The sequence below is a fragment of the Eubalaena glacialis genome, chromosome 1 (assembly GCF_028564815.1).
Source record: "Eubalaena glacialis isolate mEubGla1 chromosome 1, mEubGla1.1.hap2.+ XY, whole genome shotgun sequence".
In the NCBI taxonomy this organism is placed as follows: domain Eukaryota; kingdom Metazoa; phylum Chordata; class Mammalia; order Artiodactyla; family Balaenidae; genus Eubalaena; species Eubalaena glacialis.
Genome location: NC_083716.1, coordinates 22802752 through 22816361, shown reverse-complemented (window position 1 = coordinate 22816361; position 13610 = coordinate 22802752). Strand labels below are relative to the sequence as shown.

At 39.1% G+C, this 13610-nt stretch overlaps 1 protein-coding gene across 5 annotated transcripts in view; it reads right to left on the bottom strand.

Annotated features, from left to right (window-relative positions):
• The window catches only part of SORCS1 (sortilin related VPS10 domain containing receptor 1), a 559510-nt gene that overhangs the window by 256254 nt on the left and 289646 nt on the right, over positions 1-13610 (bottom strand). For all 5 annotated transcript variants that reach the window (XR_009701631.1, XM_061197256.1, XM_061197118.1 and 2 more), the window contains exon 3: positions 12251-12350. Coding sequence is in view for 4 of the 5 variants with exons in the window: in XM_061197256.1 (XP_061053239.1) it covers positions 12251-12350 (100 nt within the window). In the remaining variant the exon portion in view is untranslated. The remainder of the gene's footprint in view (positions 1-12250; positions 12351-13610) is intronic.

Sequence of the window (13610 nt, the reverse complement as noted above, 5' to 3'; positions counted from 1 at the left end):
CTGTGTTTATGGACAGCCATTTCTACCAAAATAACTGGATTGGTAGAATTTGGCTTCAAACCTCATTAAAATGTCAGCAGCATCGTACCTCTGTCACAATAGAAGATGGGGGAAAAAGAAGTCAGGAGTGAAAAGAATCTAAAAAAGAGTGGATATATGTATATGTATAACTGATTCACTTTGCTGTACACCTGAAACTAACACAACATTGTAAATCAACTGTACTCCAATAAAATTTATTTTAAAAAAGTCACATTAGATACAAAGATTAAAAAAAAAAAAGAGTGGAAAGAATTACAAAGGAGATGTTACACCTCGGAATACATCATCAAGTTTATTTCCCCAAATAAGAATGTTTTAAGGCTACTGGTCCGCCAGAGTTACCAATCTTCTTATGATGAACATCTGTGATCTCAGACGAACTGCTACTGGCCCTGAATGCCCTGATCTCACACTCCATTAAAGAAAGGAATTTAATATTACCTAAAATGCTACCATCCTAGCAGTGTGCTAGTAACACTTAATTTGACATGCAGAGGGCTCCGTGCCTGACTTCTGCACTCTGGGGCTTCAGTCTCTCTGTCAGCCTGCCATGGAGCAGGCCAGCTATACCTAAGGCAGAATGGCCCTGCAGTTAGCAACAAATCACCATCCTGAAGTAACTGGCAGCTCTGCTGATATGTGAATCTGGGATAAACCTACAGGCAATGTCCCAATTTTTGCCTAATTATTTATTTATTTAGGGTCTTCATTTGTGTTGACACAAAAGGTGATTGAATTAAAAACTTGTTAACTCTCTTGGTCTGCCTCTTTTTCTTCCAGAGAAAACATGCGTTTCCATTCGCAGGTCACTCTCTTATGGAAGAAAAATAATACCACGACTAAGAAGAATGCATCCCACCAATTATACCAGGCACTGAGCCAGAATTACAGCAAGCACAGCAGGGGTAAGAAGCAATAGATTTTAATTGGTGCCTAGGGGTAAAGGTCAGCTCTCTTGGAACAATGGGCATCTATGGTGGTAATTGACTGAGTCCTCTGTGGGAGTTTGTAAATGTCAGTAATGCACTTCCAAATAAAAGCACAAAGGGCTTGGGCCCACAAAACAAAAACAGCTTTAGCCAGTGGAGAAAATATGTAAATCTGTTGGTTAAATAATACATTCATAAAGCATAAGAGGTGGGCACACACAAACATACCACATAACTTAAATTCAAAAGGAATCGGACTGCTTCCAATATCAGACAAGTGCCTTCCTGAGATCCAACGTCTTTTTTCCTAGCAGAAGTTCCGCTCTTTTCCTGGATCCCTCTGGAATTCAAACACGATAATTATTGGAGTCAAACTGGATGCGTGGTTTGGCTCCTAAAGCTACTGTCATCCTAGTGAAATTTTACTGAAGGAGAAAGTGTCAGCGTTTATTAAGTCGTAGCTGTTCTTTCAAGAGAATTTGAGCCCCTTTTAAAAAATAGTGGGGCAAAGATGAATGACTAGTCATTGAAACACCAGAAGTGCCCACTGATCCCCCAAATCAGGAGGACCTGACAGAGCCCCCTTGACTGATTGGACTGCTTCTCTTATGGCCATGTTTCACTCCATACTTCCCCATCATCCTCAATATTCAATAATACTGCCCTGATCTGGGTGCTCTCCTAAGTGTTCAATAAGTGGGACCATATTTTCTAAATCAACTATTAGGTTAAACAGTGTGTCAAAGGAGCATTGTAAAGAGCACTTCTAAGACGCAAAAGAGTAGGACATATAATATATATTTTCAGATTATTGGGATTTCAGGAAATGAAAGGTACAGTATCTGTACCAACGTTAATCCCATGCTCATCTCTACTTGCATCCTCCTCCTTCAATCTCCCTGTCTTTGCACACAGGGCCCCCTGTTACATGAATGTTTGTATCTCTACTGCCTAGCACTCAATAAATGTCGGTTCAACTAAATTATATTTTTTTTGTTGTGAATGTCATGACCCTGTGTCGTACTGGTCTGCTTCATTGATCAATCTAAGCCTTCTAATGCCGTTTTCCTGACTATCCCAGACTACAGTCCTCTCCAAACTCTTAGAGCCTTTGTCATCTGTCCCATGAAATCCATCATCTTCTGTCTTGCACTATTCTTTAATTGCATCCTCACAGAGGGAATGTAAACTCCATAAGGGCAATGCAAGGTTCACACTTTTTTTTTTCTTCTTTTTTTTAATATTCACCAATATGCTTGCAAAGAACTGGGTACAAGCCAGGGTGTTCAATAAAATATGTGTCAATTGATTTCTTAAAATTGCACCTCCAAATCTCATCAATAGTTCTGTCTGACCAACAGTTACTTAAGATAAATGCTGAATAAATCTGATTTATAATAAGGTAAAATTTAGTTTTATTAATTCAATTTTAATAATGTCACCATTGCCTATTTATTCATTTTATAAAGACGGAAAATTTATAATAATTGAAAAAATTTATGTTACTATGTTAGAATTATAATTCAGTTGGGTCACGGGGACTTTTATTTTGGTTTGATTAGTCAGTATAGTCAGGTATAAATGGAAATTAGCATGTTAACATAGCCACAAATAGTCAAAATAGGCACGGCTTATTTATTTAATATTTGCAAATCAATCAATGCTGCCTATGCACTGTGATCTGTGAACACTGGTTTCTCACAACACATACACTGAAAGACACTTTTCATCTTCTTTTTCCCTTCTCCTTTGACAAATATCTGCTTCTCTGTGAAGCCTTCCTTGAGTCCCCCAAAATAGAGTTCTATGTACACAGCTATTATGATACATAACTTCTATACTGTAGTTAACTGTTTATACGTTCATCTCCTCTGCCAGACTGTATGATCCTTAAGAGCAAAGACAGTGTCTTCTATTTCTATTCTGCTTCCTAGTTCTTAAAAAAGATCTGGCACAACATAGGCATTTAACAATTTCAGTTGAGTTGACAAATGATAGCATAAGGCATGGCCATATAATTTGAAACAGATAAAAATGATAACGATGAGACTAACATTTATCTAATACTTGCTGTGTGTCAGGCACTGTTCCTCTTTGCTTGTTGTAACTCTTTTCATAACTTCTTGATATGGATGGACACAATCGTTATATTTTATTTTAGAGATGAGGAAACTATATCGCAGAGAGGTTAATAACAAACCAACAAATAAAACCTTGTCTAAGCGTACACACCTAGTATGTGGCTTAGCTGGAATTTAAAGCCAGGCAGACTGGCTCCAGGGGTCCATCAGATTAACCATTACACGACTAATGACCCCACCAGGCAAAAATTCACAACGACCACCTTCAAATGACAAAGTGTAGCTCCACCATGACTGCAAATAGAGGCTGAGTTGGTGCATTTGACAAGTGCAGAAACTATCGGATGTACACATAAATAGAAGAGGCCATTCCATAGAGGGATGGGGAGCAGCCAAGGGAGACAGCATTAAAAGGACAAAAGTTCATTAAGCACAGGCAGCAGCAGTGATATTTGAACCTGCCGCCGGGGAGCCTGGATCTAGGCCTGCCACTCCTCCACACTTGACTCATAATTGTGTTTTCCTTCCTGGCAAAACCAATTTCGGCCACAGCCATCGACATCGTTTCCCCCTTTGAAAGCACTCAGGAAGAACAGAGAGATAAAGGTAAATTGTACTCCCTCTGAAAGCCTTAATAAGTTCCTAGTGAGTTAGCCAGCCCTCCTCTCTCTGAGAGATCTCAAGAGATCCTTCATCTACCGCTGAAAATATTTATGATTTTATTGTTTCTTTTCCTTCAACTTTATGTCTTCACTGTGCTTTGTACTAGCTTTCTCTCATCACCATTTTGTTACTTCAAATGCTTTGTACTAATCTCTGCCATCATCCCTCTTAGCTTAACATCTGTGTCTTTCCTCCTATACCTTTTCTTCTCTTATCTGTGAGAGACTGTGTACTCAGGCTGTTTTATTTTTCCCCATTCTGTATTTTTTGGATTCATCCGCAAAAGAGGAAAAGTCCTCTTTTCCACTACAGGTATGCTCATTTCCTGGTTGGCAGATGCTGTCAATCATGGAGATACTTGTATTCTAGTCCCCAAACAAGCACACACAGCCCCAAGCAGGCAAAGAAGAAGAAACTGCTCTGTCCCAGGCATCAAATTGTATATCCCATACTACAGGCCTTTTTACCTATGAAGATCTAAGCCCATCTTGTACCTACAAGCTATGGTATTTTGTCCTGCAAAACTTATTTTAAGCAGTTGACTTGGAGGGTTATGGAATGAGAAACATGTTATCAGTTGGGAACCCAGTACAATGGGAGGTGGATGCCTAGAGGAACAGAGGGAAAAACCATCAAAAGAAGATTTGGTCAAGGGGAAGGTCAGGTCAGAAAAAGGAATGTTTAAATGGAAACAATTTAGCACCTGAGGCTGAGCTATTCTCTTAATTTCTATTCAGAATACCTCAGCTAGTCTCCTGAGGTATTCTCTTAATTTCTCCAGGGAAGAAAAAAGTGATTTTATTAAAGATTCATAGACACCAACTCTGTTTTTCGTGACAGCACCAAGAGAAAGCTTGGGGCAGATCTGATATATTGGAGTGAAACGTTTCCCACCCTAGTAAATATGGCACATTTCCTGTAGCAGCCGGCATTCATCTCCATCCATCATGAGAGAGGCACGGCTATTCACTAGAAACAAATGTTCTAGATACAGTGTGTCAAACAACAAATGATGGAAACCTCTGAGAAACCACAGGGAGTATGCTGGAAGCAAACAGACCAGAATGTTGAAAAGACCTCTGACCACTTTCCACAGCAGAGCATAACTTGGAACCAACCTGAAATAATGCATCTGACCTTCATAAAAGGGTAATGGATGGGCATTTAACATTAGGCCAGCCAGACTTCAGAGAACAAATTCTAATAAGGACAGATGATGAGACAAAAATAAATGAATAAGGAGGCAGATAACTAAATATAAAAGATCTCCCCAAAGAAGGTTAAGCAGATAGTCTATTAGGCATATTTGAAGAATGATCAGCCTCTGATACCAGTTTCCTTTCATTTTTGAGAACTTCTGTCCACCTGGCCACAGAGGCAACCTTCCTTCTGAGACCCACTCAGTGGTGTAAGAAACATGCAGTTTCCAGATCAATCTTACTTCATAATATTTCTAGACTAATTCAGGCTACCTCTACCCTGATTAATTACATTTGTTAAAAAGGAGTAACACCAAAAGACAGAGTTCTATTTTCCCCCTTTGGGAAAGAAATACCACCTGAAGTCAACTAGAAGGCATTATCTAAACTTAGAAAAGGTTGATCTGTGGATATATTTATCATATCACCATTCTACCTATTTAAAATCTAGCTAGCTACCTGTATGTTTTTTTAACATAAATGTGGCTAATAAAACTCTGAATTATAACATCAACATCATATAAACTTGATCCTTATACAGATATAACTTAGTTGTTTCTTTTAAGGTCAGCAATTCATGATTAATATTTAATATATCAGTTGCTTATTATATGTGATAGATACATCTTAAAAATGAGGAATAACAAATATGTGATGTTAATTATGCAAGAAGCTTCTTTCTAACAACAATAAAATGATACTTACTGCTACTTAAAGCTGCATGAAATACAACAGTGAATTACTAGTTAACCTGATAAGTTCTGAGAAACCAGGCTCATTCTGAATCTGCCTTTTTCTTTTTTTAACATTAGTGTTAGAGAGGCACAGATAAAAGTCAATAAAAATCAACTGTGTACCTACTCCGTAACATACTGTGCTAAAATTGAAAAGACGGTGGTTTGATTAGCTTTTTTAATCTATGAATGTTGCCATAGGTGCTTTGATTTATATAAAATAGTACAAAGTATATGGCTGTTTCAAGTGTAGTTCAAGGTACAGAGGGAGAACGGCTTAGATCAGTGTTTTCAGTTTTGTTTTTTTACAACTGTGTTCTGTGGAGCCCAGGAGTACCAGAGGGCTCCCTGGGGCCAACTTGGGGTGATGAGGGAGGTTGTTAGTGGGCACTGCTCCTGGCACTCTGCCCCTGTTTCAAACAGAGCACTTTGCACTTATTATTCTGTAGCTTGTTTGAAACTCAGGGGCTTGGATGTCTGTTGGAGCATCACCCAGAGGAAAAAAACAAATGTAGATGTGGCATGCTTTCTTGGATTTGATCTGATTTTTGAACACTCAAGAAAAGAACGGAACAATGCGTGATGCACTAAAACAGTATAAACACTCAGCTGTACCCAGGAAGGATCAAAGGAGATTATCTCTCCCTTTAGCCACCGCTGTCCAGGTTAAGTGCAGGCGAGTAAGCATTTGTTGCCAAAAAAAGTCACTTCTACTAAAGTTTGGAAAATGCCACTTCCACTCTGTCCCTGAGTTCATGCATTGCACTTCTTTATGAATGAAACATACATTATTTTTTAAAAGATTAGAGGCAAACGCATGATCTTGTGTACAAAGGGAAAGATAAAAGAGTTAGGGTAGAATGAGCAAGTGTTGCCTGTCTGCCAAGGGAAATGTCATGCACCCCCTTTGATGTATTATACAATACACTCGTTCCCCTCGGCCTCGCCGGATAATGTCGAGTGAGTGCTATGCAGAGCCCTGGCATTTTAAATATTAATCATGCTCTTCTTGGCTAGAAAATATAAAATTATACAATATGGCTTAGAAATTACTAAAACCTACAGGGATTTTTTTCTTTTCTTTTTCAACTGTCCTTGTTTATTCACTTGAAATAATTAATTTTATAATTAGAGAAAATAAATGAGTCACAGCTGGTTTCACACTGTATTTTTCTCTTCAAGTTCCAGCCTAGGAGTCCAAAACCCAACCTATGTTCAATTCAAATCCTCAGCCATGTGTTGGACATGACTGAACCCCAAGACCCTGTGCTCCGCATGTTAGAGACAGCAAAGTGGATCAAGGCACTTTATCCCATCCAGGACCCTGCGTTCTAAAGGGGCAAGTATACAGGGTCAAAAACAACTATAATCAGAAGAGAGAAGTGCAGGAAAACAGAAGCAGATGCCTGCAAGGTCAGGGGGAGTGAGAAAATCTCATTAGTGGAATTGATTCGATTTTATGGAATAGGTGGACCGGTGCCGTTCCGCGGCCTGTTAGGAACCAGGCCGCACGGCAGGAGGTGAGCGGCGGTCGAGCAAGCGAAGCTTTATCTGCCGCTCCCCATCGCTCCCCATCGCTTGCATTACTGCCTGGACCATCCCCCCCAACCCCCCACCGGTCTGTGGAAAAACTGTCTTCCACAGGTTTCTTCCACAAGAAACCGGTCCCTGGTACCAAAAAGGTTGGGGACCGCTGCTTTAAAGGTCTAATGATCTTTGCTCTTTTATTTACCAGTTGCATGCAGTCTCAGGCAAGACACTAAACTCTCGGGACTCAATTTCCATATGTGTTAAATGCAAAAGCAGAATCTTAAAACTTCCAACATCTTTTAGGCTCTGATTCAACGATTCCATCATTTTTCCTAAGAGAAGTTGGAGGGCACTATCAACCACACCTCTTTCCTGTCCCCAAAGGTCACGTATATGATATAGACCACCCAAGCAAATGACAAGAGGAATTAAGCATGCCCAGGATATAAAGAGAAGAGGCAAGAAGTCAATAATCACACATTTATTTAGAAAGTGCCACATACAGTACGGTAATTAAAACCTAAACATCTGGAGAAAATGCAAACAGTGTCTAATGTTGGCATGTACCAAGAGACCGGCAAGAATGGTCAATGTGTTCTGAGGAACCAGGGTCCTATTTATAGGATACAAGTCTTGGAAGGCTCTCTCAGCAGGGAAGATATTAATAAAGTGGTGATAACACAGAAAGGAGAAGGAACTGGGATATGCAGGGGGCACAGGAAATATAAAGAACAAATAGTCTCTAGGTTTTTTTCTTTGCTGGGAACACACTGTACAGACAGTACAAGGATATAACAACTAAATGAATTGGCTGTTCTGAGTTTAAAAAAACAAAACACTTTTTTTCTTCTTCTCTCCCCCAGTGAATTCCACTTGGGATTCTGTATTCTTTAATCCTTAAAGATGTTATACAACACCACGTGAAAGGAGCATAGCTAAGGTTGGTTGGGGGTGATAGGAAAGGTACTGTGGAGAGACGCACATTGAGTATAAAGAAGTTTTCTTTTTTAGGCAGAAAACAAGTAAACTCAGTGAGAATTTAAGAGTAAGACTGAAATTTCAGCATTGATTTTTTTTTTCTTTGATACATTTGTATTAGCTCTCCCCATCACCATCTACAACCCAGATGTTCATTTCTGCTGCAGGTTAAATCATCTTTTCTCATAGAATATTATATGTAGGAAGCCAATAAACTACTGCTGAAGCCAACAAGCTTTGGGATTTATCATGAACTGGGGGAGTACTTTCCCTCGGAGGCATGGTGACGAATAGGTAGCCTGCCTCTCCTCTGGCACTAGGACCCACTCATCCTTGTACTTTTTTTTGAGCCTACCTCATATATCAGAGGCCAGGTGCTGAGTTCCTTTGAAAGAGAGGATGCTTGAGCTAGGATAATACCTGGGAGCCAGATTTCTATGTCTCTTAGTCAAGATTTCCTAGACTGACCTATGATGAGATTACAGTTTGTAGTGTAACAGACACATCCAGGGAAAGCTGCAGTAATTTACAGCAGGCTTGCAAAGAAATAGCCAATGAATGATCATCAATTTAAACTGCAAATAAGGGCCTGTTTCGTTCTGGATGCTGATCCCAGTAATGCCCCTAACAAGCTGCCTGCAAAGCCAGGGCCTGATGCCTGCTGTTGGAGACATATTGATTGAAGAACTGTGCTTGTCCTCATAAGCAGCTAAAAATAGCCAGAAGAATGCAAGGCAAAACAGTTTTCTGGGAATGTAAGACAGTTACTCCGATGTCAGTTTTATTCCAGTTGCTCTCACTGATGAGAAGAGGAGAGAGAAGTATCCGGTACAAAAGATGTTAACTTGTTAGACAGCACCCCAGAGACCTAAAAGAATTAATACAACGCTTTAAAGGAGCCTGCCTTTTCACTAGAGGACGCAGAAGTCCTAGGAGAATTAGAGCAAACCTGAATGCCTTTGTCCTGCATAATTAATACAGCCTGATATTTCTTTTCTTCTTCTTCTTCTTCTTTTTTTTTTTTTATAACATAAACTCTCATTGATTGGGGGAAATATATTCACACTTTAAAATGTTGGGCAGGTACTATCTCTTTGGTTCAAGTATGTCCCTTTGCGGGGGAAAGTCCATATTTCATGGTGATAAATTCACCTCATAAGTAGAAAAACTGAACACAAATATACTGCTATGTCAACTTTATTGATTTTTGCACCATTGTAAAGACCTTCATCGTCCTCCAGTATTTCTTAAATCTATCAGAATCTCAGAAAGTCACCCTGAAGGCCTCATTTATCTGTAGAGGAAAAGATCCCTTCTCCTAGGTTCACCCATAAACATTGTGATTTAAACAGCTCAGACCTGCCTCTGCTTCTGGAAGTTAACCTGCAGAGAGAAAGCTGTTCTCAGAGTCACGGGCAACGGCTACTTCTTCTCTGGAAAAAGGATCAGCCAAGTCTTAATTTTAGCTAAATGCCCATGGCCAAATGTCTTTTTTGAAAGCCCTGCAGGTAACTATAGATTAAGTATGCAGCCTGATTGATATTGATGTATTGACATGAATAGATTCAATGGCAGGGCTCCATTCTGTATTACGTCTAAGCTTTCCTTCTAGTCTTAGGAGCTACATCTGGACTTGAGATCTCACTCTTCAAGTCCTGCTCCTGCTAACAATGTTGTAGTCTTCAGGTCACTACCACATAGTCTGCTGCTACAGAAAAGCCTATGCCTACATTCAATATTTGACATCCTATTTTTAAAAATCATATTCCTTTCTAATGGCATTAATAAAACAGAGACTGTCACTAGATGAGAACAATTCTAAGGTCTCTTCCAGCTGTAGATTCCTTTGTTTTTGCCTGTATCACTTTACAAACAGGAAAATGTAAATGACTCACCCAAAGTAACCTGCTAGGTGGAAGCAGAGTCAGAGACTTCTCAACTACAGAACGTCATAGTGCATTTACTACTAGAATACAGGATCTTTGAGGGTAGAAAGCTGGCTTACTTCTTTTGGTATCCTATAGTGCCTACAGATTGTTGATTCCTAAATGAAATTTACTAAAAATGTGAACTAGAGGAAAAATCAATAGGGATTACAAGAATCGATTCAAAGCCAACAAACATAATTAATCTCATTATAAAAAATAAAGGATATAAGTTCAGCTCCTCAATTTAGGACTGTATACAGCAGATCAAAATTGTTTAAATGTAATTGTTGACGATGGACCGGTCATCGGCCAGGAAGGGGAAGATAGGGGTGTTCAAGGTAAATCTCTAAATTTGTGAGGTTGACATTATTGAACTGTGCTGTCCAATACTGTGGCCATCAGCCACATGTGGCTATTTACACTCAAATTAATTAAAATGAAATGAAATGTAAAATCTGGTTCCTCAGTCACACTAGCCATACTTCAAATAATAGCCCCAAGTGGTTAGTGTCTATAGTACTGGATAGCTTAGGGGTACATTTCTATCATTGCAGAAAGTTCTACTGAACACAGCTACTTATAGAGGATAATCACTACTATCACTTCCAATAATTATATGAAGAAGGAGGAGAAGGAAGATGAGAAAAGGAGAATAAAGTGAAGAGAAAACATGATTAAGCCTTAACTATTCTGTGCTAAACACCTGACATGCCTTAGTTCATATAATTCTTACAACTTTCCCCATGAGGTAGGTACTATAATTATCCCCATTTTCAATTTGATGACACTGTGCTTGGAGAGATTAAGTAAATCACCATAGTTATATACTTGTTAATTGGCTTAGCTGGGTTTTTACTCAAGCCATTTGACTCCAGAGACTATGCACAATGGGAAATTATGCTGCTCCAAAATAAAAACTTGAAATGTTTAGAGCCAGAAGAAACATTACGCCCTACCTAGGTGGTTCTTAATCCCAGATACGTACCAGAAGCACCTGGGGAGCTTGCGTGAGATACAGTTCCCTGAGGTCTAACCCAGAGCAAGAGGAGTGGGGCTGAGGCTTGCGTATTTGGGGACGCCTAGTGCTCTGAACGTACAGCCAGAGTTGAGGATGCCTGTTTAGAGATGTACTAATCTACCTTCCACAGGCCAGATGACAAAATGTAGCACCTACCTACCCAAGGTCACTAACAGTATCCACTGACAGATCTGAAATGAGAACCTAGGTACCAGGGCTGCCATCATAACAGAATATGGCTTAGGACACATGAATGAAAAACCTTTTTCTGTTTCCTGATGGATACTCATATCTATTCATATAACTCACATAATACTTAGAAATTATATGTCAGAATTCAGAATTGGATAGTGCAAATTTTTAAAACCAAACAATGAATGTAACACCACTCTCCTCTTGAGACAAATAGGTCTTTCTCATTTAAAAGCAAACATTTTCTTCCTAAGAAAATAACATCTTTCTCTGAAGAGTAAATAAACCCTCTTCATAAGAGTAGTATAATACAGTGGAAACGGTATGACTGCCAAGCAAGAAACCTGAATCTTGTCCCAACTGTGCCCATAACTCTGTGATGGGGGCAAGTCATTTCCTTTCTTTGAACCTTAGTTTTCTCATCTGTAAAATTAGCATGTGGCTTATGATGATCACCAGGGTTCCTTCCCAGCATTGCCTCCATCCTGACATTTGTGTGCAGGCTGAATAAACTTTCGAAATGAAACTTCCAACCTGCTGTAGGACAATGCATTTACTTCAACTCTAGCCAATCTATTTACTCCATGTCAAGGGAAACAGGGCGACATCACATGAAAATCCCATCTTTTCTTCTGTTTTGTCAAGGTTCATTCTGATTCTTGTCACTGATTGGTCAGAGCTCTTAACAAGAGTCTGAACATCCACTCAACAAGACATTCCCTGTAGCTGTCTTTTGGAAATGGTAATGATATACCTACCCCATCTCCCTCCTACATTCACAGCTGCTGATCTGAAAATTATGATGTGTCAGACATTCTACCACCTTAACATCCATCAACTCATCTATATCTCTTAAAGCTTAACTGTATTGGATTTTTAGGTGGTTTAGAGAGGTTAGCCAGCCAAGACAGAAGTCACATCATGAATAAATAGCATTCTGAATGTACATTTCTTACCTTACGCTTGTTGGTAGGACACACGTAGAGATAGCTTAAAATTGTTTTCAACCCAACTTTATCATTCAGCTTCTCATAGGTTGTCCCATAATCGGTTGACCTATAATTCAAAAGGAGCATTAATGAGGACAGAAGTATATACGTCATCTGTCTGCTTGTCAGTATAATGCACGTTTTACATAGTAGAATGGCTCTCCAGAGGTTTCTAAATGATTCATGTAGTACATAATGATGCTTAATTATGTACACAGTAGCATCATGTGAGTGGTTAACATTTGCATTTAAATTGAATTGGTAAAAATTAAAACTCCATCTCTCACTGCTCCTTAAGGTACGTGCATTGCATAAAGAATGTGTTTAATTTTCAAAGATTGAGAATGAGGGTGTCCCTTGAATTAACCAAAGAAATAAAGACCTTTTACTCAGATTTGACATTTCCAAACGTCTGCTTTATCTCTGGCAAGTGGAAAAGCAGGTTCTCCTGATTTATCTACAAGTTGTGTTTTCTCTCATGAGTCACAGAATATATGGTGGGTCAGTCCCTCCAAAGGTCATTCAGTCTTTTCCTATTATTTAAGAATAAGAAAATGTCTTGATAATAAGTGAAATTTCACAATTCTAGTTGGTGGCCTTTTCCAGTGTTAAGCCACTTGGAGTTGGGAGAATATTACTTCTTGGTACTGACTCTATCTTTTTTGGAGATTCTCTCATCTCTTCTTGATGCTGGTCAGTAACTTATTAATTCAGACTGAATAAATAGGCCTTAATCACCTCTTCTATGTAAGTCTATTACATATTTCAGAATTGTACATCTTATTAGATCATCATTGCAACCATGTACAGTAGGAAATATTATCTGTATTTGAAGAAAGTGGTTCAGAGAACTTAAGTGACCTATTCAAAGCCAGTTAGAATTTGACTCTAGGTATCCTGGCCCTAAGCCCTGTGTTGTTTACATTATACCATAGCTTTGTTTGTTTTTTGTTGGTTTTTTTTTAATTTAAAGGAAACATATAAAATCTCTTGTCAGCCTTCTTTATACATATAGGAGATTCCCAATGAAAATGAAATTCATTCATTCATTTACATTTGTAGAGCCTCTAAAATGGACCAGGCCCTGTGCTATGTAGCAGGATACAACACAAGCCCCTACTCTCAAGAATCTAACAGCTTTTTATTTTATTTATTTATTTATTTTTGGCTGCATTGGGTCTTGTTGCTGCACGTGGGCTTTCTCTAGTTGCAGCGAGTGGGGGCTACTCTTTCTTGTGGTGCGCGGGCTTCTCATTGTGGTGGCTTCTCTTGTTGCAGAGCATGCGCTCTAGGTGTACGGGCTTCAGTAGTTGTGGCACGCGGGCTC